This window comes from Ictalurus furcatus, chromosome 8 (genome assembly GCF_023375685.1).
Source record: "Ictalurus furcatus strain D&B chromosome 8, Billie_1.0, whole genome shotgun sequence".
NCBI lineage: Eukaryota > Metazoa > Chordata > Actinopteri > Siluriformes > Ictaluridae > Ictalurus > Ictalurus furcatus.
This window is the reverse complement of record NC_071262.1, coordinates 21807931-21835315: the sequence shown is the minus strand read 5'-3', so window position 1 is coordinate 21835315 and position 27385 is coordinate 21807931. Positions and strand designations below refer to the sequence as shown.

At 38.4% G+C, this 27385-nt stretch overlaps 1 protein-coding gene across 4 annotated transcripts in view; it reads right to left on the bottom strand.

Moving 5' to 3' along the window:
- The window catches only part of elmo3 (engulfment and cell motility 3), a 40973-nt gene that overhangs the window by 7293 nt on the left and 6295 nt on the right, over window positions 1–27385 (bottom strand). The window contains exons 2-18 of one of the 4 annotated variants that reach the window (XM_053631459.1): window positions 26879–26928; window positions 25476–25569; window positions 19122–19162; window positions 18925–18997; window positions 17640–17690; window positions 17385–17554; window positions 15758–15857; window positions 15496–15647; window positions 13963–14041; window positions 12731–12781; window positions 11639–11761; window positions 11175–11297; window positions 10913–11017; window positions 9762–9870; window positions 9274–9410; window positions 1273–1436; window positions 584–696 (exon numbers count right to left, since the gene is read on the bottom strand). In XM_053631459.1, the coding sequence (XP_053487434.1) occupies window positions 584–696; window positions 1273–1436; window positions 9274–9410; window positions 9762–9870; window positions 10913–11017; window positions 11175–11297; window positions 11639–11761; window positions 12731–12781; window positions 13963–14041; window positions 15496–15647; window positions 15758–15857; window positions 17385–17554; window positions 17640–17690; window positions 18925–18997; window positions 19122–19162; window positions 25476–25569; window positions 26879–26928 (1735 nt within the window). The other 3 variants (XM_053631460.1, XM_053631461.1, XM_053631463.1) reach the window with 3 other exon arrangements.

The following is a 27385-nucleotide window of genomic DNA, read 5'->3' as shown; positions in this document are numbered from 1 at the left end:
GTTGTTATTATTGTTTATGAAAAAGACCTTGCATTCTGAATCGTATGTTTAAAACAATATAAAATGCAGTAAGCTTGTTCCTCTGATAGCTATCAGCAATTCATTATAAGTCCACTAGAAGGCGATCTCACTGATCGTCTGCCTGAATGAGTCGTAATCCCACGTCACACACAAACGCAAAATTGGTTTGTACACAAGGCACAAATTGTTTGTCTGTTTTCTGAAAATAAAAGTTACAGTAAGCTATATTTTGTACATCACAATTAAGATTACGTTTCCGTGTGGCACGATTCCGTGATACACTGTCTGATGGAAATGGAATTGAAAGTGCCTCATAGTGAAATGCAGTGAGGTTTATTTCTTTTAAATATGTCTGACATACAGTTAAATACATCATTAACTGTTCGAAAAGACTTTTTTTTTTTAACAAAAAACAAAAACAAAAACCTGATGTCTTAAGAACAATAAAAAAGGAGGAAGGGATTTGGGGAAACTTAGTGGAAATGTGCATGCTCAAAAAGGTTGAAGACCTTGAATCTGGTCCTACTCTGGTGCCCTGGAGGGATGTGTGTGAGTTTCGCACCTTGTCTCCGGCGGCTGCTGATTTTGCGAAACAGAGTGCCATGACACAGACGATTCAGTCTCTGCTGCCTGATCAGCTCCAACAACTCTGGCTTCAGACGCTCTTTCAGCTCGCTGCACAGATCAAACCACACACACACACACACACACACTTCTTAAAGGAATGGTTTGGCAAAGAATCTCATTTACCTCAGATGCTGGAAAATCAAAGACATGTTTGGTGTGAGACGTCTGCTTCTTTAGTCCTGCACTGGAGAGTATAAATCATAGCGATCTCTCTCACCAAAAATGTCTTCCCCTAACACACTGACAATTTTTTACAGTCAGGTCCATAAGTATGGATGACTTCCATTACTCAATAGCCACATTAGACTCATAGCTCAAGTGCAAAGCTAAAGAATCATATATCAGACCACAAACGTGTCGACTCACAGACTGCATTTGGTGCAAGCAGTAAAGTCTGTAAATGATTTTTTTTTTTTGCCAAATACTCGATTACATTCACACCCAAAATATTGCACATTTGCAGTGTAAGGGATCTACCGAACTCTTGCTATCTCTTATTCAGTCCTAAGCAGCAGTTCATGGGGTTAACTGTAGTTTAATAGCATTAACATCAGTGCGTGTGTGTGTGTGTGTGTGTGTGTGTGTGTGTGTGTGTGTGTGTGTGTGTGTGTGTGTGTGTCTCACAGCACGGGTGGTGCGAGCGTCTCCTCCTGGTGCAGTCTCTCTGTCTGGCGCAGTTTGAGGATCTCGCTGTAGTTTAATGCGTTCACTTTGTTCTTAAAGAGCTCCAGTGAGGTGGGTTTACTGGACAGGGTCCTTGTGATCTGCTCCCGCACCACCTGCATGACCTGTACACACACACACACACACACACACACACACACACACACACAGACACATACAGACACACACGATCATCAGGTATGGTTCTCCTCCTAGTCTCTCTTTAAATATTTTCAAAACAATCATGTCGTCATCTTTTCCGAACACAAAATCTGATACAATTTACACCACGCCATCCTCAAAGCTGATCAAATAAAGACATTGCCGTGTCTTAAGTTCTTCTGAAGCAAAATGAAAGAATCTATATTCAAGTCATTGCATTCATTTGAGCAGAATTCAATTCAAATGTTATATTTTCACTAGACAAATTCCCCAAACACACCTACTCACACAAACTTTCCCGATTCCGAATAAAGAAAAAAAATGATAATGCGACAAATGATGAGAAACAGAAATGATTACTTCACCACTCGACTGGGTCTTCAGGTCCGAGTCGTTTGTTCTTTTGTCACGTGACAGCCGCATAGGCTGAGGTTCTGAAAATGTTAAAGCATTAACTAACTCTGTATTACCAGATTCAATGTTATGGAAAAGAACCATCCCAAAAGAAATTCACAAATTTCTACATTGCAAGAAATAATAAAAGCTAAAATTTGAGACCAGAAACGTGTCTACCTGCTTGTTTGTAAGGAAGATTGGGAATTATGAGCTCATTTCTTTATCCAATACAGAATATATGCGGCTGTCACGTCACGTGACAAATGAACGAAAGATTCGGACCGGAGTAGGAACTATGGAGGTGAACTAATCATTTCTGTGTCCTGTACAGAGCCTATGCGGCGGTCACGTGACAAAAGAATGAATGACTCGGACCAGAAGACTCAGGAGGTGAACTGATCATTTCGATTTCCTGTACAGAGCCTATGTGGGTTTCACGTTGCAAACAAACCAAAGGATGTTGCGCATGCGCGGCCAACGCGAAATGAACAAATCGCTCTCTGAGACAACTCTTTACTCCGGAGTCATATAAAAGATTCGTTTAAAATGAACGAATCATTCATGAACCACCCATCACTAACCCCAGTACAAATCTAAAGAAAAACTTCTAGAAAAGCCTCTAAACATTTCTAGGATGATTTAGATTTTTGTGCCTCTTTAACACACGAGTGTTATATTCTATTTAGTCTGATGTGCAGTGTGTCGTCTCAAAAGTGTGTGTAAGCGTAAAGCGATGACCGCAGACAGAGACACAGCTTGACTTCAGTCATCCCCAGCAAAGGTCAGGAACTAGGGAGGGAGAGAGGCCAGGCTGTGAAAAGACAGACAGAAGGAAATGAAAAGGTAAAGAACGAGCAGACACAATGGAGTTCTGGGGCGTTCTGTGTCCGGCATGGGACCTCCAGCTGTGGCCAGGACAATCCCACAATGCCATGCTAACTCAGCCGTTTAAAGAGGACTGACCCCTGACCACATCGCCACAATTCAACCATGGCTGACATGCTCTGTCTCTCTCTCTCTCTCTCTCTCTCTCTCTCAGTCTCTTGCTCTCTGTCTGTCTCTCTCTATCCCTGTCACTGGAATGCTAAATGAAATTTCATTTCTTTGAACTCAAAACACTGTTTTCACATGGGCTCATTTTCACAAACTCACTGTTTTGCCATGATATTAAAAATGATAGGGAATACACTATAGTTATAAAAATAGTGTGAACTCAACTATCTCACTGCATGGACAGGAATGTCACACTTAATCAGTAATGCAGTGAAAGTCTGGAGTAAATTTTTATATTTATCTCTGCTACAGTATTTCACATTAATTACAAGTAATAACATGCCCATATAATAATTACAAGACTTGAATGAAGACAAAAACTATAATGTATTTGTTGAAAGAGAGTGTGACATTCAGGCATAATGGACATGACACTTGGGTCTTACAGATGTGACGTTTATGCGTTATAGATATGACATTCATACTGTATGTTATGGATGTGGCGTTGATGCATTTTAAACCTGACATTCGTTATGGTTATGGTCATGTGTTATAGATGTGCCGTTTACGAGTTACAGACAAGACGTTTATAACGCATGAATGTCTCGTCCATAACGCATAAACGGCATGTCTAAAACTCATAAATGGCTCATCTATAACGCATGACCATAACGAATGTCAGGTTTAAAAATCATCAACGCCACGACCATAGCATATAAATATCATATCTATAACACATAAACGTCACATCTGTAAAACCCAAGTGTCATGTGTGTTATGCCTGAATGTCACATCTGTAACGCATAGACACAACATTCATGCATTGTAGACAAGACGTTTATGTGTTATAGGCATGATGTTTATATTTTATAGACATTAATACGTTATAAATGTGACACTTATGTTATAGACGTAATGGTTATGTTTTATTGATGTGATTCTATTTTATGAATGTGATGGTTATGCGCTCCAGACGTGACGGTTATGATACAGACGTGACGGTTATGTTTTATATACACGATTATAGTTTATAAAATGTGACATTTATGTGCAATAGACATGATCTTTGTACGTTATAGATGTGCCATTTACACATTATAGATATGATATTCATGTGTTATGGCCATGACTTTTATGTTATATAAAATGTATTATTTCCATAAATATTACATTATGTTATTGCACTCTTTTCTGTTAACTCGTGAACAATGGAGACATATTAAGATAGAATAAGCTTTATTTGTATTGAATGTCCCTGCTGCCAAAACAGTGACATAAAAATGATCATTCTGCTTTTACTTCACTTGTCTCCAGGTGTTTACAAGAAAACGTGCATATTAAGAGAGAACTCGAAAGCTCTTAAACATACACAATGTCCACACTGTAAGAACATCAAAGAAGTAGGCTTTAAAACCTTTTAGTAAACACACACACACACACACATATATATATATATATATATATATATATATATATATATATACATATAAAAAACACTCCTGCATTTCTCATTAGAAATTCAATAGCAAAAAAAAAAAAAAAGTAGTTACAGTACAAAAAAAAAAAAGTTAAATAAATTACTAGCCTTTCTTGGTTTGTAGCTGATGATTTTGCTACAGTTAGCAGTGCCACTTGTTTACCAAAAGTTTCCACACCTTTCTAGAACAGATCAAAGTCAACACGTGCAGCTGAAACGTAAATTTCCGACTGCAGTCCAAGTGAAATCTGAAATATTCCCGTGATTTGACAGGTTTAGCACATTCGGGTCTTTAAAAGACAATAGCAGGATAAAAGCGTCTGTTGCAGGAATGAAGTTCAGCCACACACACACACACACACACCACACACACACACAGATTATATAGAGACTGTTAGAACACAATGTCTTTGCCAAGTATACGCTCAGTTGCACACACACACACACACACACACACACACACACACACACACACACACACATCAATAACACTGCTCTTTTCTCTTTTTTGCGACTCAAATAAAGTCATATGCTCGAACAGAATAATCTGTAAACGTACCTCTGCCATGGTTATGAAAATTAAAGCAGCTTCTCTTGGTCCTCACCTCACTCTGAGCGTCTGTGTATGTATGTGTGTGTGTGTGTGTGTGTGTGTGTGTGTGTGTGTGTGTGCGCATTTGCAAATCCTCCCTCGAGCCACTTCCAACACTGTGATGTGAATTTCCCAAAGCAAGGAGCATCTCCCTGAAAAAACCCCACAAGTGCACACCAAACACACACTTTCTCTCTCTCTCTCGCTCTCTCTCTCACACACACACACCTACACACACGTGTGTTCAGTTTGAGCCCCAGGAAAGCAGCTGGCAGAAGCAGGCTGCCAGGAGCGATTAAGAGAGTGGAGAAACAGCAGAGTCAGGAGACGAGGAGACGAGGAGGAAATGAGAAAAGCAGGGTGAGAGTGAAACAGTGGAACACGGAGGTGTGGAGGACGCAGAATAGAGTCACTGTCACATATGGACGAACCAGAAGCAGCACAGTGACATCATGTCCTGTGAGTGAAATTCTGAGTGGTTTAGCAGCATCAATACACAACACAGCCATTGCAAAAGTACCAAAACTTCTAAAAGGAAAAGAAAAAAAGCAGCAGATTTTTTTTCCATTAGCCACCGGTACTGACGATACAGCTGGTACAACCGGTACAGACAGTACAGACAGTACAGCCGATGATTTTTGGTTCCTAATCAAATTGGGTACCAAGAGGAACTGGGGCGGGGCTAGGAAAACAGTGTTTATGATAAGATTCCCCCTGTGCTACAGTGCATCCGGAAAGTATTCACAGAGCTTCACTTTTTCCACATTTTGTTATGTTACAGCCTTATTCCAAAATGGAAGCTTGTAGCATCATACTCAAAAAGACTTGTGGCTGTAATTGGTGTGAAAGGTGCTTCAACAAAGTATTGAGCAAAGGCTGTGAATACTTATATAAATGTGCTTTTTTTTGTTTTTTATTTCTAATAAATTTGAAAAGATTTCAAACAAACGGCTTTCACGTTGTCATTATGGGGTATTGTCTGTAGAATTTTGAGGAAAATAATAAATTTAATCCATTTTGGAATAAGGCTGTAACATAACAAAATGTGGAAAAAGTGAAGCTCTGTGAATACTTTCCAGATGCACTGTATAAGAAATGTTCTTTTTTTTCTTTCTTGTTTTCTTTCTTATTTTCTTTACTTTGTATTTACTTTATGTATTTTTTTTTCTTTCTTGTTTTATTTCTATGTGTTTTACTTTGTCTTATTTACGTTTCTTCCTTCCTTTATTGTTTTCTTTCTTGCTTTCTTTCTTTTTCATTTCTTTTATTTCTTATTTATTTACTTTTTCTTTCTCTCTTATTTTTATTCTCTCTCTTGCTTTCTCATGTTTTTTCCTTTTCCTTAATTTTTTTCTTCACCTTTACTTTCTTTCCTATTTTTTGCTTTCTTTCATATTTACTTTTTTCTTTCTTCCTTTATTGTTTTCTTTCTAGCTTTCTTTCACTTTTTATTTATTTCTTTATTTTCCCTTATCTTTCTTTCTTTTCCTTAATTTCTTTCTTTTTTTGTCCTTTCTTTCTTTCTTTCCTATTATTTACCTTCTTATTTAATGTTTTCTTTCTTTTTCAATGTACTCTCTTTACATTTTTCTTCCTTCCTTTATTGTTTTCTTTCTTGCTTTCTTTTATTTTATTTCTTATTTACTTACTTTTTTCTTTTTCTTTCTTTCCTTCTTTCTTTCTTTCTTTCTTTCTTTCTTTCGTTCCTATTATTTTCTTTCTTTCTTTCTTTCTTTCTTTCTTTCTTGCACCTTCAAGAAAAGGAAAATTATATTTCGAATGGTTGTGAAAAGAGGGGAAAAAGAGAGGCTGGTGAGGGAATGAGTTTATAACATATTAAACTGTTGACAATGCAAGTCATGACAGGAACTAACTTGTTTCATAGACATTCCACAACACTAAACATAACTATAATTCGATAAAATGTTTAACGTGATTAAATTCACACTTCAAACCCACACTGCAACACTAGAAAAACCAAAACGCAACACTGCGTTATTTTATTTCTTAGTTTAAATTTCTCTAAAACTATTTATAATCACAAACATTGAATAAATACTTCACTTTACTGGTTTCCTTTTTTCTGTTAGGGGTAAAGCAATGCCAAATGATGATGAACCCTTTGCCTTGCCAGATTTGTTGACAAACTTATTATTGTCAATTTCACTGCATCTAATATAACCGCAACGGCTGATTAGATGATGTTAATGACCTACGTTAGTTCAAGCACTGTGACTGTTCCAGTCATCCCTCGAGCTGGTGGGAAATGAACTAGAACCAAAGTTCTGTTGGTTCCTGTTTGGACTGTTTGGGCAGTTTTCTGTTTTTGAATGTGTAGTGTAAAAAACAAAACAGAATAAATTTCACATGAACACACGTTTACAGTGCCGATTGTTTACGATGCCTTTCATTATGCTGTCTGTGGACCGAGTTTTGACGATCATGTGCATTATTTAGTGCTGATTTAACTGAGCCATTGTGATGGGGAACAGATTTTCCTCCCTCTCGCTTTCTCTTTATTTCTGCTACAGAGTGAGCTTGCTATTGTTGCGCTAATACCCTCATAAAATACAAAACAAAACCGCTCAACGCCAGAGGCCACCAGGACAAAAGACAATCATTCTAGCCTGAAGGTTAAAAGGTCGGTTTGGAAAAAGACGACATGTTTTGGGGACCCCACTTGGGTAACGAGTATCTACTGAGAGGACACTTCAGAACAGGGGCTTAAGAGTAGCTTTTTTATCATCAGTAGCTAAGTGCATCTCAGCCTTGTTGCTCATCAGGATGAGCCGGTTAAGACCCCATTTGAGTGTTATTCATGACAAACTATGAATCACAGACACTCAGCATGTTCCACAGACGTGGATTTCACTGGAACATAAACACCTTCCTCAATCAAAATTATTCACTTATCAACTAAACACTAATCCTACACAATATCACAGACCCTAATAGCTAACGGGAGTCACTTTAAATCTGGAATTACTCATAGAGTGACGACTCCTGGTTAGGAGCTCCATCTTTGCAGTGAGCATTTCATCACCTCTAAGTAGCTAACAGTCAAATCAGTAATGTCGGCGTGCTAACTAAAAACCTAGCAGGCTTAGCTTGTTAGTTAGCTAACATACCTCATTTATATTGTGTTAACAAGAGCACAATTAGCTCACCTAAAATCTACATCAAGAAACTAGCTGGCTAACACTAAATTGATAGGTCATGTTCTCACTGAGGAGTTGCCTATACAGGACACGTTTAGCTAGCTAACTTTGTTCAGCAGCACCTCGGCTTTCAGTGCCACGATGTTGTAACCGTAAGACATTACATCTTTAACATGTCCACAAACTACAATGTTGTAAGTTGTATACCTTCAATTTCTCTCTATTATAAACGCTCAGAGTTTTTGTAAGATACTGCAGACTAGACCACTGCTTAGCATCGTTTAGTCACTGACGGGACGCCAAACTATAAGATTCTTCTATAGTTACACCATTTGAAAGTGTTCGAAGAAGACTATGAACAAAGGGACAAACAAAGGACTTCATCGGGGGAAAAGTGGAAGGTTTTAGACTGGCCAAGTCAATCACCAGACCTTAACCCAACTGAGCAGCATTTCACTTGCTGAAGAGAAGACAGATGGGAGAAAACCCCCAAAACAAACAACCGAAAGACGCTGCGGTAAAAGCCTGCCAAAGAAACACGAAAGACGAAACCAACAATTTGGTGATGTTAGTGAGTCACAGGCTTGATGCAGTTATTGCAAGCAAGGGATATGCAACCAAATATTATTATGTGTAATTTACTTTACTTCAAGATGACTTCTTCTGATCCTATACTTTTTCTCACCTAAAAAATGGTGGTCTGATACAAGAGGTTCTATGTGTTATGTTGTTTAACACATCTAGATGTAAATACCAGGAAATAAAAGCTGAAATCCTAAACCATCATCTCATATCCGTCATTTGATCGCAAACCCAAATGTCTTTGATGTACAAACAAATGAATGGGCCTTGCCGTTCCAATAGTTTTGGAGGGGACTGTATATTCATTCAATCATTTTATTAGTGCTTTATCTCAATCAGTGTCAAGCTGGACCCGGAGCTTATCCCGGCAACACCGGGAGAATTAACTCCAGATGGGACGCCAGTCAGTAGATATATTATATATCAATATTTAATAGATATATTGTTATCATATAAAAATGAAAAAATATCATTATAATAAAACTTTATCATTCAAACTTTGTCATTATCTCAGATTGAAAAGTGACTGAAAAAGTTCATTGTTAACAGTCATGCAAGTTTAACAAGCAACAAAGTGCCAAAAAAATAAAATAAATAAGCACCTTATCAAAGTCCTCCTGCGTGGCTCTCATCTCCTTCCAGGTTTTGTTCAGGAGCTGGATGCAGATGCAGAAAAGTTCCTCCAGCAGTCGGTCCTGGGCGAAGAAGATGGGGTGATAGTTGGAGCCGGTTTCCGATGCTGCAGGAGAGAGAGAACAAGAGAAAGAGGGAGAGTGAACCAGATTGGTACTTTTTTTTTTTACTATTTGCACCAGTATTTCAAGCTACACAATTTAAGGACTACATTACTTAACTACATTAGGTTTCTAGTTAGCGCTTGTACGTTTGATTTGTTAACTCATCTTAACTTAACCAAGTATCTTCATTAAGAGTGTGTGATGTTGCACTGAAGGGGCTCACTACTTCATTTCCTTGTGCAATGTGCATAATAAAGTTGACTTTGACTACATTTGACTTCGATATGATCAAAATCTGTGGAGAGAGAAACGAGACAGAGAGAACGCGTGCTTGGGTTTGGGTCTGAACTCACGTGCTTCTCCGATACGCAGGATCTCACACAGCAGGAGTGTTAGCTGGATGCTGCTGCGGGCAAATGGGCATTCGTGTTTATCCTCGCGGCTACTGTTTTCCAAAACAAACTACAGCACAGACAGAGAGAGAAACTCACAGCGTATATACACAATACTCAATAATAAAAAAAAAAATTCTATTCATATGCCAGGTAGATATATTTTCCATAACCTTTATGAATAATTACAGCGGCTATTGTTTACTATACAATTTTCAATTGGTCAGAAGGTGTTGATTAATTTTCATATATTATTTCATATTATTTCATATATTAATGCACTCGTTTTAACGCGTTATCGTTTCTATGGTAACAATTTACACTTGTGTAGCAGATTCTCCTCATAATCTAAGAGTAATAAACAAGTTTTGAAAAACCACTGTTGTTTACTAAACAAAAACATTTGTAGTTGTTGATATGGTGAAGGTTTCTGTATTTAGTGTTTACAGAAGGAGTCTCCAGTGTCAGTGCTTTGTAAACAGTCAGAAAAAGAAAAAAAAAGTACATTTTCTGTCACGTTTAGGGAAAGAGGAGATAAACTCTGTGATTTCATCAATAACATGACAAGTTTTTCCTAAGAGAGAGAAAAAGATTAAAAATATATTAATAAACATATGTAAGTGCTTGATTTTGCGTCATATACTGGTCAGTGTTCATGTCTGTATTTGTGTGTGTGCTTTCCTACACTGGAAAATCACGAGAACTATACAGAACACTATGACAGAGAACGTAACGTAATTAAAGTAAACAAATGTTGTACATTAGTTTACATTACACCATTTACTCATCACTCCACTGCATAAACACACACAACATTACAGCAAAGTGCACTCCACACTTCCACACAAATATTTGACCTCCATCAAACTTACGGACAATGAAGTCAAGTTTATTTCCCACAAAAGCTGAGTAAGAGGGTAAGTTATTATGTTACGTTTGTGTCTGGAGAATGACGCAGAAAAATGCCTTCTCTGGACTAGGAACTAAAACAGGACAGGTCCTGGAACTAAAATTAAACCATGTCTCTAGTTTAGACGTGGAAACACATGGTAAGTTGCTTAAAAAAAAGGTTCCTGTGGTTGAAATGTAGTGTGATGCTGTGTGCATCTCACCCTGCTGTAGGCGTCTGGGTACCGCGAGGAGAAGTACGTCATTGTGTCCAGAGCGAGAAGCCCGGGAGGAGTCCGGCTCAGGTCCTGACCCGGGTTACTGTTGTTCTGCGAGACACACACACACACACAAATAACAAGTCCTGCATCATCTACATGCATACAGAATGAAAAGGTACTTATGTATAAGTACAAGTAAAAATATGCATGTCCATTTTCTAAATATTTCGCCCTCACATGTGGAGTGTCAGTAGCACACACTTACTGAGAAACCCAGCTTCTTGAACTCTTTAGCACAGAGAGACCGGCGACGCTCATTACTTAGACTGCCGTCGCCTTCCGTCTCAAATACGGCCTGCCGTAAACTGTGCAGAGCCTCCCTCTGTTCCTGAGAGACACACACACACACACACACACACACAGAGAGAGAGAGAGAGAGAGAGAGAGAGAGAGTGAGAGAGAGAGAGAGAGAGAGAAAGAAAAAAGACAGAGTAAGAGAGAGAAAAAGAGAGAGAGAAAGAGAGAGAGGGAGAGAGAGAGAGAAAGAGATATAAAGAGAGAGAAAGAGAGAGAGGGAGAGAGCGAGAAAGAAAAAGAGAGAGAGAGAGTGAGAAAGAGACAGGAGAGAGAGAGAGAGCAGTTTTCGTCATTAGCACCACTGCATGATCAAACCCCGTGGATGTGAGACGTGTGGATTCGGGTCAGGTCCAGGATAGACAGGAAGCACACCTGATTAAAGGAATCCAGAGCGGTTCTCATTCGCGTCTCCAGGTGGTTCAGACACACCGACTGCAGCATGTACAGGTGGTGAGCCATTTCATCTCCGATAGGACCAGAGCTGTGGATTATGTTCTGGAAAAAAACAAAAATTATATTAAAATGATAAACAATCAATACAAGTAATGAATATGTACTACATGTTCAATACTGAATTCATGACTATTTATCACAATTATTCAACAGAACAAAATAGTTGTGTTGCAAAGAAAACACTGTTTTTCGTTTCACATCCCAAATTCATATTCCTTTAAATGAATAAATGTATAAATATTTGAATTGGACTGATTTCTCGTCACATTAATTATCATTTTAAGCATTTAAGGCGTGCTGTTCTAGAAAAATAATCAACGACGTGGTGATGTGGCGCGGCCTGACATGAAGCAGAGCTACTGTTACCACCTCAAAATTGATTCTTTTCATTTCCAACTCGATAATTTTACTTCAATAACACCATGTCTTGAAGCGTTTCATTCCTCTTGTACCACAGCAACTAGTCAACAATCAATTACAAGTTTTATTTATTAAAAAAATGACACACTGTACTTTTTATCCATTTGTAGTTAGAATTAGTGTTGTGGAACATCTGTTTTCACTTACATTACAGAAGCTATAAACACACACTACCTCACCAGCCTCTCTATTTTCTCTCTCATTAAGTTAATAAAAAATTAAGACTTTCCCAATTTCAGAAAACTTACTTGACTGTTACTCCAGCACTGAAACTGGAGACTCCTTCCAAAAACGTTAAATAAATGTATCCTTTTTTTGCTCAGTTTGTTATTACAGTAGCCATACATTGTGTGGCGCATCCACTGCGCAAGTCCCTGTGAATGAGCTGTTACTATAGAAACGGTAACGTGTCAGAACAAGTGCGTTGATATAAACCTGTGATTTGCAGCTGCGCTACTGTCAGAACTGCTGTTACAGAAAACTAATCACCTTCTGACCAATCCAGAATTCAACAGCATTGTGGAATAAATTTGTTTAACATGGGTATCTGGTTGATGTACACATATAAAAATGTTGCAGAGCTCAGCTCACCTTGTGAATATACTGGCGAAGATTCTTCCTCTCAAGGAAAACAAAGAGATCCTGAAATACAAAATGAATAACAATTAGCATATTAAATCTAAACTCGGCATGAAAATCTGTACCATATACAGATAAACCATAATGAAAATATCTGAAAAGGTTAGGCTATACCGATATTATCGAAGTAATGGCATTTTTAAAAAGTTTTTTTTTTTTTTTAAATGAGTCCACAAAAAACAGTTAGCATTCCCTTCCCCTAACTAACCCTGCCCCGAGTTCGAATCCAGATGATGCCACATCCATCTGTTGCCAGGAGCCAAGGGAGCAAAATTGGTCATGCTCTCTGAAGGTTGGGGGGGGCATATTCTCTCTCCCCAGTCAATCAAAATTATACTAGCCAATAGTAGGCATCTGTGAGCTCATGGATGTAGAAGAGGGCAGATAGCGCTTTCCTCAGAGTGTGCTGCACTGTCCTGTGATGTAGCATGAGCAGCAGTTTGAAAATATGAGTAGGCTGGCTTCACGTGTCTCGGAGAAAGCACGCGTTTGCCCCACCCTCCATGGTTGGTAGTTGTCGAGTCATAGGGGAGAGTTAGCTGGTGGAGTTAGCTAGACCAAATTGGAGGGGGAAAAAACCGAGAGAGACTAACCTGATCAACTATAAAGCAATATCGTTACTTAGTTTAGGTTTTTTTTTTGTTGGTCTAAATGCACATAAAAAACCCACAAACCTCAAAGAAATCCATATTTCTATCATTTCAATATACCAAAAAAAAATCACTGCACTAATGGTGCGGCGCTATATAATTATTAACATTTGGTTGTATTATCATACCATTTTTTTTTCCTAAGTTCACCTTTAATATTAGCTGAACTGCTGTTATTTCTTACATTGACACTTTACAGCCTGCAGGAGGCAGCACACCTCAGATGAAAACACCATGTTTTTTGACATACAGTACACATTAAATAAGACTGCCACTTTTCCCACGTTATCATTATTATTCAGCAAAACTGCACAAGTTTGATAAAGCACTAATACAGCGAGTCATGCCATGTGACTCAGCCTTGATTAAAAAGTGACACTCAGAAACAAAGCAGCCCAGAGCGGAATACAGAAAGTTGAAGTCGAGGCATCAGTCCTGCGGCGACAGTGTGGTAATCATCTCATTACAGGAAGAGATGTCAGAAGAGTCGCTTTCTGTTAAACAGGTAACAGTAAAGTGAGCGAGTGCACTCACCTGTCTATCTGCCTCTCCGGCTGTCTGCAGCAGGGCCATCAGGAGAGCCATGGCTTTGGTCTGAAGCTGCTGGTTGGACCTGAGAGAGAGAGAGATAGAGAGAGAGAGAGAGAGAGAGAGAGAGAGAGAGAGAGAGACTATAATACAAGAAAATTCAGATCTGTATAGTAAATAGTCCTGCACTGCCCTTAGTCTCAGGGGTCCAAGCACTTGTTCACAGCTCGATTCGTTTAGCTAGTAAACCTCATGTGTTTGATTCCTGTTTACAGCCCACAGGGATCCTACAGTTTTTACACAATTAGGCTTCCAAACATTCTCACGCTCAACATACAGTATAATATAACAGAGTTTTTTTTTTTTTTTTTTTTTTTTTTAAAAAGGGCAGGTGCTAAATCAGAGGTTCTCAACCTTTGTAACTAAAGCCCCCCTCAAGCCTCCCAATAGATAGATAGATAGATAGATAGAGAGAGAGATACTTTCTTTTGCTTTTGTGTTTTTGTAGTTTTTTGATTAATTTTCATAACTTATTATTTTATCAAATAACTTTTATGAATTTTATAAAACTATATAACGGACAGGTATAGAACATGAATGATCAAAAATGTTTCTGAACACTGGAACTACTTTGAACAAGAGAACTAGGCTGTAATAACGTGGACTATTTTACATGTAAAACATGTTGTATTACATTCGTCTTGCATTCTACAAACATTCAGATATGAATGATGTAAACTGGGACGAAGGGCGCGTCTCGTTATCCATGACATTGTTAAATCTCCGGCTCTTAGCCTCTCACTGAACAGAGCAGACGCAGAGAGAGGTGTGAGGGCAGCGGGAAAATAAGACCACACGCTTGCAGGACAGGACTGGCCACATTTGGAAAGTTGGTAAGATTTGTCCGAAAGTTGCTAGATTTGCTGCTAGGCGCTTTTTTTTCGCAAAAGTCGCTAAAGGAGTCTGAAAAGTCGCTAAGTTGGAAACACTGGTCTGAACTGACAGCTGGATAAAAGGCAGGCTAAGCTAGGCCTCTCCCCAGCAAAAAGACAATACAGAGGGAGAGAGAATGCGGGGTTTTTCATTTATGCACATTCTATTAGAAAATCAATAAAATACACAGAGTACCCAAATGATGCCCTGTCTGTGTTTTTTTCTTGAAAACAGTTTGCACCCCTATTCTGATCGCTCCGCGCCCCCTGGTTGAGAATCACTGGGCTAACTAAAAGTTAACTAATATTATTCCCATTGTCCATTTCTAATATTGTATGTCCTTTGTACACAGTTTGTCATAAATGATATAACTTTTCTTCTTACAAAACTTACATTCAGTGATTATGTAACCACTACGGCTGATCACGTCATTTTATAGGTCATTTAAGTTGATCTGTAAATAATGTACTGTTAGCTAGCAGGTCATCATTTACTACATGTTGAGGCCTGTCTTGAAGCTGGATGTAAACTCTGAAAGACTACAGAATCTTCTGCAGCACTACTGCTCTGCAAACAGTGTGTGTGTGTGTATGAGACTGTACATACACCTGCAGATGGGAGATCAGCCTCTCCAATGTGATCTCCTCTCTGATCTGGTGGAACAGGCTACTGCTGCTCAGAACCATGCTCGCCAGGATGTCCAGGGACACCTGCTGAATGGAGGTGTCCATCACCTTGGCGTTCACAAAACCGGCGATCTGTGCACATATACAGACACACATACACAATCACACACATGTTTAACATACGCAATGTGATAACGTAAAACAGTGACACGTTTAGACTGGGAGCGTGATCCGATCCGCACCTTTTTGATGAAGACACTGGAGAGGTTCTCCCAGGAGACGATCCCATGGTCCATCAGCTCCATGAAGGCTGTGAGCGTGTGGGTCATAATCAGAGGTGCCCTGCGCACACATTGTAAAAGAAAATCAGTGATTATGTACTGCTGCTCTCTACACCCAAAATTAGCTTTCAAGATAATAAAATGGGTTTTTTAAAAATATATATTAAGTGGTAAATTACTTATGCAGCAATTTCATAAAAAATATTGTTCAACAACAGCTCTGACAGTAGGCCCAGCTGCAAGGCAAATCCCCAGGTTTATATTATGGAAGTATTCATATTATGGAAGAGTCTCCAGTGTCAGCACTTTGAAAAGCTGTAAGTTCAAGTTTTCTGACACGGGAAGGAGTTCACGTTTCAGTTTCTCTGTAACAAGCTGACAAGCTGCATTTTTTTGTCTTATTAACTTATTAACGAAAGAGCGAGAGAGAAAAAAAAGAGAGGCTGATGAGAGAACGACTGTTCACAGATGCTGTAAAGTAGTGATAGCTTGATTTGTGGATGTTACGTGAAGAATAATTGACGACGGTGCATTACCACCTCGGGGTGTGCGTTATTTTCTAATAATTCATCGGAGTCAATTATTCCGCTTATACCAACTCAAAACATTGAATCAGATGTTTTATTTCAAGACATTTGTCAGTTATTTTTGTCCTTCAAACGCTCGTGTGTGTGGAACTAATTTATTACCATCCCCATCTCAAGCCTCCATTGCTAATTCCAAAACGTCACTTTAGAGCTAATAACGGAGGCTTGAGCCAGTGATATGCAATTATTAGAGAGAGAGAGAGAGAGAGAGTTCTTTTTTTTTCTTTTATGCTTATAATATAAAAATAGAACAAATAAATATTGATAAGCCTACTTGTTCACAGGGTTTTTCGATTTTTTTTTATCCATTACTGCAGAAAATAAAATAAATATATAAATAAATGAATATCGATACTAGTTCACTGGCTTATCAAACGTGCTCTCTTTCTATTTTCTTGCTCTCTCTCGTTCTAATAACTGCATATTAATGGCTCAAGCCTCCGCTTCGCCTCGTGGCCGCATTACCACCTCAGGTGCGCATTATTTTTCGAATAATTCAAGGGCCAGTCGTCAATTATTCCTTACATATTTCCAGAAAATCATAGTTTTCTGTCATGTTGTTTGTTAGATCTGTGTGCTGTGGTGGACAGTAGCCTAAATCTTCCATTATTTCAGTTAACTTGGCAAAGTGATATGGAACTGTAATGCGGTCAAGACCTGACTGGAACTACTTTTGCTGTGCATTTACTAAAAAATAATTGCTCACATCAGAATGTCTGTCAGCCAATCAGAATCGTGAATTCAACAGCGCTATGGTATAGATTATATTATTTAAGGAATAATTAATTATAAATGGATATAGTTTACAGTGAGGATAGTTACTGTTACCTTTAGGTACTTTTGAAAGGATTTCCATCAGAAATTTCCTTCCAGGTTCTTTATTTTAATTTGCTTCAACTATATACGTTCATTCATTTTGAGGAATCTGACTTCTGAAGTGAATTAGGTTTATGAATGTTCCTGGAGTGTGTTTGGCAGAGTTTCATGGAAAGAATACGCACTCGCTAGCGTCCTCCACGATGTGGATGAGCAGCGAGTGTCCGTCTCGGCTGATGAACTCCTGAGCGAAGGTGACGTCCGTAGAGATGACAGCCAGCTGCTTCAGGGACTCGCAGCGCACGTCTGAGTCTGAGCTCTGGATGCCCTTAAAAAGGTCGTCTGCACAACGGCCCTGCAACACACACACACACACACAGTGTTATAAAAGTCCCAAGACTCAAGACCACAAAGATTATATGGAGGAGGAAGTCGCTCACCGGAGCCTTGGTCAGCCGAAGAATGCTGCCGTTCTTAATGTCCAAGCGATTCTACAATATAAGCCACAAAGCACAGAGTCAGACACTGAGCACGAGCCACAGCTATGAAAAGACTCTGCAATTTAGCTACTGGATGACAGGAAACCATAATACAATCACCGTGTGACTGAGAGAGAGAGAGAGAGAGAGAGAGAGAGAGAGAGAGAGAGATGCCGTGTCCCAATTCGCCTACTATTCGTTCTAAATAGTATCCGAGATTAGAATTAGTACATCCCAAATCGTAGTACATCGAAATGAGTTGTTGGTCGATCACTTCTGGGGAAGGTAACAATGGTCTTGAATTTCCTCCATTTGTACACAATCTGCCTGACTGTGGTTTGGTGGATTCCAAACTCTTTAAGAGATGGTTTTCTAAACCTTTCCAGCCTGATGAGCATCAGCAACTCATTTCCTGAGGTCTTCAGAAATCTCCTTTGTTCATGCCATGATACACTCTCACAAACATGTGTTGTGAAGATCAGACTCTGATAAATCCCTGTTCTTTAAATAAAACGGGACGCTCACTCACACCTGACTAATTTCTCCTTCAAATTAACTGCTAATCCTAGAGGTTCATATACTTTTTCCACTCACAGATATGTAATACTGGATCATTTTCCTCAATAAATAAATGACCAAGAATAATATTTTTGTCTCATTTGTTTAACTGGGTTCTCTTTATCTACTTTTAGGACTTCTGTGAAAATCTGATGATATAAGTCATATTTATGAAGATATATAAAAAATTCTAAAGGCTTCACAAACTTTCAAGCACCGTGTGTGTGAGTGTGTGAGTGTGTATGTATGTATATATGTGTATATATATATATATATATATATATATATATATATATATATATATATATATATAAATTTTGTATTAAAAGCTTTAAATACATATCATCAAATATTTTAAAAAATATATAAAATATATTCATAAAAAAATGTGTCCTAAAAGTAATATTCAGGTATGCAATTAGTTAATTTCCATTACGCATTTATTGAAATTATTATTTTCTGCAGCTGGTTTGCAAACAGCATTTTAGCATTAGATAAAGTTCAGATATAATTATATTATATATAGCTATAGTTATATCCCATGTAGTAAGCATACATATAGTGAATCAGTGATTTAGCACTAGGTCTAAATGTGTGTTAAATGCATTCCAATAATACACACTAGCTTTAAGCAGTTACACTTCAGGAAGTCAGGAGTATACACAGTGTTGAAAGAGAAACGACTTACCGACTCTGTGATGTAGGTGTGAGCTCCATCCGCATACTGGAGAGCGTAGTTCTCTGGACCAGGTAGATTCCATCTTCCAAAAAAAATAAGAAAAAAATCCCGCACACACCTGATTTAATCGCACTCATGTTGAATGCTGGAGACTTACTTTTACAGCACACACACACACACAAACACACACATACACACACACTTACCTGTCACACACTTCCTTTATCACTGCACTAAGGGGCTTTTTCTACAATATAAACAGAAAGAAATCATCAAATTAAAGGTATTTTTTATGCCATAACCTGTGTGGAATCAGGTTCGAAAACAATCTGTACAGACATTTACACCAGCATACATTATTTTGCTTCTAAAAAAAGATAAGGATCCAAATTATGTAGCTCTTATAAGTCCCTCTCGTTGCAAAATGTAGACGACAAGATCCTGGCTAAGGCATTGGTCTCTCGTCTTGAAAATATACTTCCAAAGATTATATCTGAGGAACAAACAGGCTTTATCAGGCTTTATCAGAGGCAGACAGATATTTTTTAGTGTTTGCACTCTTTTAAATATCATTCATTCTAAACACTCATGTGTGTGGAGTGGGAGTATCTTTTATTGGTGCTTAAAAAAATTGGGCTTGGGGATCATTTTATTTAATGGATACGCCTTCTATATGTCTCTCCCCAGGTGAGTGTGCACACTAATAACATCAGATCAAGCTGGGACGGGGAAGACGTCAGGGATGCCCACTTTTCCCTTTGCTGTTCGCACTGGCCGTTGAGCCATTAATAAACTGATCTGTGGTCCTCCCCCATGCTTAAGGATTAGGTGCGGTCGGGCATTGAAATTAAATTGTCACTCTATGCCGATTATCTATTACTGTACATTTTCAACCCGGTTTACAGTTTCCCAGTTATTTTATTCATATTGGAAAAATCTGGTTTGTTCTCTGGTTATAAAATACATCTGCATAAAAGTGAATGCTTCCCGGTTAATGCCTTGGGTATGGGTCTTTCACAGTCGGATGTTCCAGTTAAGAAAAACAGGATTTAGATACCTCGGCCCTAACATTACTAGATCTTTACCCTCTGTTCTATCTGCAAATTTCCTCCCTCTACTAGGACAAACTAAGTCTGATTTTCAGAGATGGAGCAGTCTACCTCTATCACTGATTGGCCAAATTAACATAGTGAAAATGAATGTTTCGCCCAAATTTCTTTTTGCTTTCTAATGCTTTCCTTTTCTTCCTTAGCATTTTTTAAAATCTACTGACCAGATGTGGTAAAGCACCCAGAATTCAGAAATCGTTGCTTCAGAGATGCCAATTGAGCTGTGGGCTCTCTTTACCCAATTTTCTGTTTTATTATTGCTCAGCAAATATTCTCAAATTAACCTTTTGGTACAGCTCATCCACCGCATCATGGTGCAGATTGGAGGCAAGTGCGTGTACTTCTACTTCTCTGTTGGCTTTGCTCACTTCACCCTTACCCAATAATCCCTCTTCCCCTTCCTTTGCACACAACTCAATAGTTGCATCTATCCTTTGGATCTGGTGTCAGTTCAGACGACATTTAAATTCACTTTCACCTCAACATTAATTTTATCACTGGCGAATCATATGTTTCCTACAAGCCTACAATCTGTTCAACACCACAAAAGGTTTAAAGATGCGTGGAATTAATTTCTGGGCCAGAAAAGTTTTTTAAAAACGCCTAAAATGTCAGGAACTTTGCGTGAAAATATTAAGGTATTTTTAAATTTAAAGGATAAGCAAATGGCTAGGAACACTTTAAAATGAAATAAAAGTACCTTTAATAGGATGTTATTCTAACTGGAATAAGAAGTAATGTACACTCCAACTTTCTTTTCCTGCTTAATCTTACAATAGTCCACTCTAAACGCTATAAAAGCCTGTACTTGTTTCTCACATCATGTAGGGTTAGCATGTCTTCCTTTGGCAATGTTTCCCCAAATGATAATGTACCGTTTAAGAGATGTTACTTTTATGGGACTTAAATAACAGACCAGCATCAAGTCATCACATCATTAAATGTAGCTTTTGGTTTAACAGAGCAGTCATCACACTGTAGGGTGAAATTAACTTTATTTTGAGCAGATTGACCACTCAGACTCAGACTGAGAATTACAATCTGGCACTCGAATTGAAATTTTAACCCTCCTTAAACCTTCATAAAATTGTAAGTACATTGTAATTGCTATGTAAAAAAAAATAACAATCTAGCTATGTGTTGTGAATAAGCTATATAGCATAATCTTGAAATTGCTGTACTGCTAGCAAAATCTGGGAGTGTATCTATATTCCCAGGGTCCTACATTCTCTAGATTTATGTCCTATCGGGTCCACAGATTTATACGGCACATTATGAACACACGGTGATTTAAAGCTGGAGTTAAGCTTCAGCATAGGTGAGAGCTTGGACATGTTCATACTTAACATTTTGTTCCTTTTATGACCTTTCATAACTCAAAAATTTCAAGTGTGGATGACGGATGGATTTTAAACGAATGTATGTTGTTTTTCATATAAATGTGTCTTTGGTGTTAAAAGGTAATAAAGTTAATAGGTCCCTGGGAAAATGAGTCCTGACTACATAAAACCTTTGGAAAAGTTTACTTAACGTGTGTTAACAGAATATTGAAGCTGAATTTTACGACAAAAAACCCTAGAGTACACCGATGGACAAGACGGTCCAGCAAGGCAAAAGTCTAATGCGAGTGCTACTTCATTAGTAGCATTATTAACATTTTTTTTAACCAAACAGACTTCCAAAAGGACTTCTCCCACCTTCTAGGTGTCTTTTGGCTCACCAGACCAAAGCTCATGAATTCACATGTTAAAGTCGATGCGAAAATGTTTTTCACATCCCGCGTCCTTTCCTTTTCAGCGAATTCTCATCGTAATCTCATTGTAAGGGCTAAATGCTATAGCTAAACCGTTAAACCCCTTCTTAAATGTTGGCAGTGCCTTGTTATATATTCATTCACTGTAAACAAAAAAATAATTAGCTAGCTAGCATAATCGTGTAGTTTACATTGAATTGTTTGTTATGTGACTTTTAATATTGGATTTAAACTTATGAACTAGTGTTAATTTTAGCGGTTTATCTTATCCTGTTAGACGTTAGACTGGGATCACGGTTACATAAAATAAGCAAGAAAAGCAGTTATATAATGAAGCTGTGTTTCACAGACGTATGAAATGCTTCAAATAGCACAAATCTTGTAGTGATGCAGTAAAGAACCGTAAATCTCCAAAATCTCCAAATCTGTCACGAATTCAAACCCAAAGGCAAAGCCTGTCGCTCCACTCTGTATTCGGGCCGGAAACCGGGCATAAAAATAAATGGAGGAGACACGTTACTGCTACGTCTGCCTTTGAGACACCCAGCAATTAGTGGCGGCCGATGTGGTAAACCGATTAGAGTTTTCGGTGTAGTGTGGTAGACCAGTCATTGGGCTGTAATTTGCGGCCGACGGGCCGGTCAACTGAGTGGAAGCCCTGGGTTTAATCCATCAACACAGCTGAAGGGCAGTTTTTCCTGAGCGGTTTTGTGGAGGGAAGAAAAATCACCCATCGTAACAAAAGCACCAACCACGACCATAAAATCATCCTCGGGCGCAAACACCTCGCTGTGGGAGAGTCCAAAGGACGAGACTGAGTTCCTGAGAGAGAAAGAGTGATCGCAAAGCTCAATGAGGCTTCACACAGACAGGAAAAGCTTAGAGATCGCTAAAACATTAAGAATCAGGATTTCACCACTGTCACCACCTACCAACAGTGCTCCAAGGAAGGAAAACCGGTGAATCAACAACAGGGTCATGGGCACCCAAGGCCCACTGATACTTATGGGGTGCGTAACATCAATCACCTACCTAAACATTGTTGGAGACCAAGCATACCTCTTCATAGCAACGGATCTGCTGGTAACGGTTAGCTGCCAGATAACACAGCACACCTTCTGAGGTCTTGTGGAGTCCAGGCGAGGGTACAAGGGGGACCTATACAATATTAGGCCAGTGGTTTTAATGTTATGGATGATCATTCTATACTTCTTGGAGTTTTGGAAGCCATATAAAAAGGAGAAATCTGAAGATTTTATGTTTCAAAAAGCTAGCTAGACTTTGAACGCACATCTTGCTTATCAAGTTATAGTTTGTTAAAACAGCAGGAGTCAAAAACAGAGCAGTTTTAGACAGGTGAGATGGGTGCCTAATAATAACTGTCTGATATTATTATAAGCCGTATTCCTCAGGTGCTCCTTTGAAATGTGGTTTACATGCAGAAGGCAGGTGGAGGCCAGAGTTTAGTGTAGAAACGAAAAACACTTGGACGTTTAGTTAAAGAAGAAACCATGTGGCCAGAGTAGTGTGATTAGTATGGGTGATAAGTAACCCACAGTTCCTGCCTAACTGTTCTATTTAAGGCTCCCATTAGAGACATGTGGACATGTGTGCATCTAACCTCAAAAGACTTATCAGCAACTGCTTTTATTAAATAAATTATTATAAATGTATTTATTAGGCCAGACTTCCAATGTTTCACTTTTTAGTTAATCAACACAGTTTAGTCACAACACACATCTCAAATCACTAATGTACAGCCGGGTGGGGGAGGTTAAAGTTAAAGTGTCTGATCACTAATCTGACACAGATGGTACTTCACAATTTAGCACTGGCCGTCAAAATAAATGCATCTTTAGTTCAGCTACTGGATAAGAAACACACAGTTCTGAACTAACAGTTCTCCATGAGGTGGCAATTAAAGATGTGTGCTCAGTTCCTGCTTTCTAAGGCAGATCAACTCTTATCTTTAATGCCATACTGAGTCTCATGTATACTTGTATTGATGAGCCTGGAATATACCGAAGATGATAATATTCCCAAACAAAACTAACTAACAAAGATTAAAAAACAATCCTAAACAAAATTTGCTAATGTGAAAGAATATCTCCACCCAAAGCTATTCTACCATTAACTTCAAACAAATTAGCTAAAGTTAGAGAATGTTAACAAACCACACTACCTAAAGATAGAGTATCACCAAACAAAACTAACTAGGCAATATTAGAGAACATCTCCAAACATAACTAACTAGACGGCATTACACAATAACTCAAACCTAAACTAGCTACAGAATAGTACAAAACCACACTTACCAAAATCACACAAACAAGCTGATGTTAGTTTGAAAACATCCCCAAACCAGACTAATTAAAATTAGGGAGTATTCCCTAAAAAAAATAACTTACTAGCTAATGTTAAACAATAACTCCAACCTAAACTAAACTAGGTTAGATAATATTATAAAACTAAACCAGCTAAATTTAGAGAGTATTCACACACAAAAAAATATTTAAAGTTACACAACAACTTCAAACCAAACTGGCTAAAAGTTAGAGAATGTTACCAAACCAGACTATCCAAAATGTGAGAATATTCCAAAACAAAACTAACTAGTTAACATTACACAATATCTCTGAACTAAACTAGCTAAAGTTAGGGAGTATTTCCACACAAAAACTTAGTAGATAACATTACACAATAATTCAAAAGCTAAACTAGATAAAGTCCTAAAATATTACCAAACCAGACTTGCTAAAGTTAGAGAGTATTCTCAAACAAAACTAACTAGCAAACATTACACAATAACTCCAACCTAAACTAGCTAGAGATAGTACAAAACCACACTAACTAAAGTCACACAATAACTCCAAACCAAAATAGCTAGAGACTATACCCAAAAAAATTTAACTAGCTAATGTTACTAAATACCTCCAAACCACACTAGCTAAAGTCTATCTATATAGAATATCTAGTTAGAATATCTAACTAGCTAACACCAATAATGACTAAGCTAGCTAATTATGCTAGAACTAAGTTAGAGAATATTGCCAAAAAATAGTTAAAATAGCTAGAAATAAAACTAGTTATTAAAGAATATCCCAAACAAAAACGCTAATGTTGAAATATTGCACATTACACTTTGGTGTAATTGATCTGTACAGCAGGGTAACTATAAATGATTCTGTTATTATATAACCAAACTGGCCACATTTATTGGTTTGTTTATTGACTTATTCATGTAGGAGTTTAAGGTGAGGCGTTTATATGCTGATATACAGTACTAAGAAAGCATGATATCCAGGTTGCACCGTTCAGTACACCTACTTCTAATACTCATATTATTTCACTCGCACATTGCTACTTGTACTTTGAACTTTTCTACCAATTTTCACTTCAATGGAGCACGTTCTTCACACATTCTCAGAGCTGGTAGGGAAACAGCAAATTATTTAATGCAGTAGCACCACTTCCCCATTCCAATCGGGCGTGGCCAGACGGAGACGAAGCTGACCTGAAGCCTTGAGCAATCAGGAAAATTCCAGAACAAAATCAACCAAATGCAGGTGGAGGATTTCTGATCCGAGCCAGGACATGTAGAACATGCAAGTCCAGCTCAGATGCATTTTTTCAATCATGTTTCAGCAGCTGCTTTATCAGACACACACAGTGAGTGTGAATATCACGCCTGGCCTCACCTGATCGAGCTGAATGAGCTGAGGGTACGCCCCTGGCATCTGAATAGCGATCTTCACGATGTCCTTCTGCTGCGGCATTTTGATATGCGGATGCCTGAAAAAGAGACAAAAATAGTACAAGGATAGAGTTATGTTTTACAGAGTGCTTCCTAGTGTATTATTCTTTAAAACAATCCTGAACTCCATAAATACTCCAAAAATTCAATGAGGATTGCACATTTCTAATGCATATTAATCATTTGTGAGGTCACAAAATAGGTTCAACGCCTATCACATCCAATATGTGAGGAATAAAGCACTTGGAGGCATGTTGTTATAGGAAAATAATGGACGATGGGGTGGTGCGATTGAGAGGAGTCGTGCCCCTTTTGAAAAAGTCAATAGCGTTTAGCATACCTCACAGCCTGGGCTAAGCTGATATGATTTCTGTCGTTCAAGAACGGCAAGGTGATTTTTATAATGCTGGGGGCGGGACACTTCAGATTCTAGAGCGCACTTGATTGGACAGAAAATCTGATGAGATGCGGAAGTGCAGAATGACATCATTAAAATTGTTGCTCTGTATTGGGGGTAGAGAGAGACTGTAAATTTTGAACACATATCTTTTCTAAATGTGAATTTTTTCATTGTTTTGCCACACACTAGCTTATAGATAACCTTAAGGCTTAAGACATATTCATACTAAACGCTACAAAACAATATGGATTTCATGGGGACTTTAAAAGCCAGTACTGTGAAGCATGCTGAAACTGAAAAACTGATACACAGTGTACCTTACAGGAGAGGAGCGTGCTGTCAGTACACTCCTATTTTCATAATGACTTTGCACCTTCCTCTTTTTAAGGAGAACTTGTGCGCTCAGCTTATCAGAAATTTGTAAATGGTAAACCTATACACCTGTATAGGAGATACTGTATATGGCATACAAGCTCTCCCATTCGTAAACACACACATCGCTGTGGTTTTTAATCAACAGAAGCTCCAGTTGAATTGTTTGACAGACTCAAGTGTTTCCATGTGTGAAAACAGGACGAGTAACACACAGCTCCAGACTCACTGTTTTCTCTGAGACTCCCATTAAAGAAGGAAATGTGTGCTTGCGTGCTTGTGCTTGCGTGCTTGTGCTTGCGTGTGTGTGGTAACGACTGTATTTCACCTCAGCAACTACTGCCGCAGCCGTAACCAGTCACATATACTGACATCTCAAACATTTACATTTCAGATATTTTATATCCATAGTGAGTTACACACATTTTATATACAGGCATTTATCTAATATTTCTTGTTTATAAGACTACTACAAAATAATTATACAATTATTAATTATATTCCTAGAGGTCGACTGATTTGGCTCCTGAGAGCAGATATGAGAAAAATAGATGAACAGCCAGGTATATTCTCACCTCGGCCACCAAACCCAGTATACACACAGCGAGGAAGAGTAAAGCCAACACTGGAGCGGAAACAAACCAGGGAAAAAAAAAAAACATTAATCAGCTTTGCAGTTCTCCTGAGATTTAGATATTTAGCTGTTTAACTGCACTGAGAGAGAGAGAGAGCGAAGGAGAGACTCAGGGCCATGAATTGATGTTTCTCAGGCCTCATTCCACGTCATTCCAATCATGTTCCTGCATGCTCCCAGACACACTCATCAACCCAAATCCATCCATCCACACACCCACATGTGCCACACACACACACTACACAGAGAGAGAGATAGACAAACAGAGACAGAAACAGAGAGACAGAAACAGAGGGACAGAAAGATCAAATGAGAGAGAGAGAGAGAGAGGAGACAGAAAGAGAGAGAGGGAACAAGAAAGACATTGAGAAAGTGACACAGAAAGAAAGAAAGAAAGAAAGAAAGAAAGGAAGGAGGTGGTCCAAATGCAGAGCTGTGTTAGTCACAT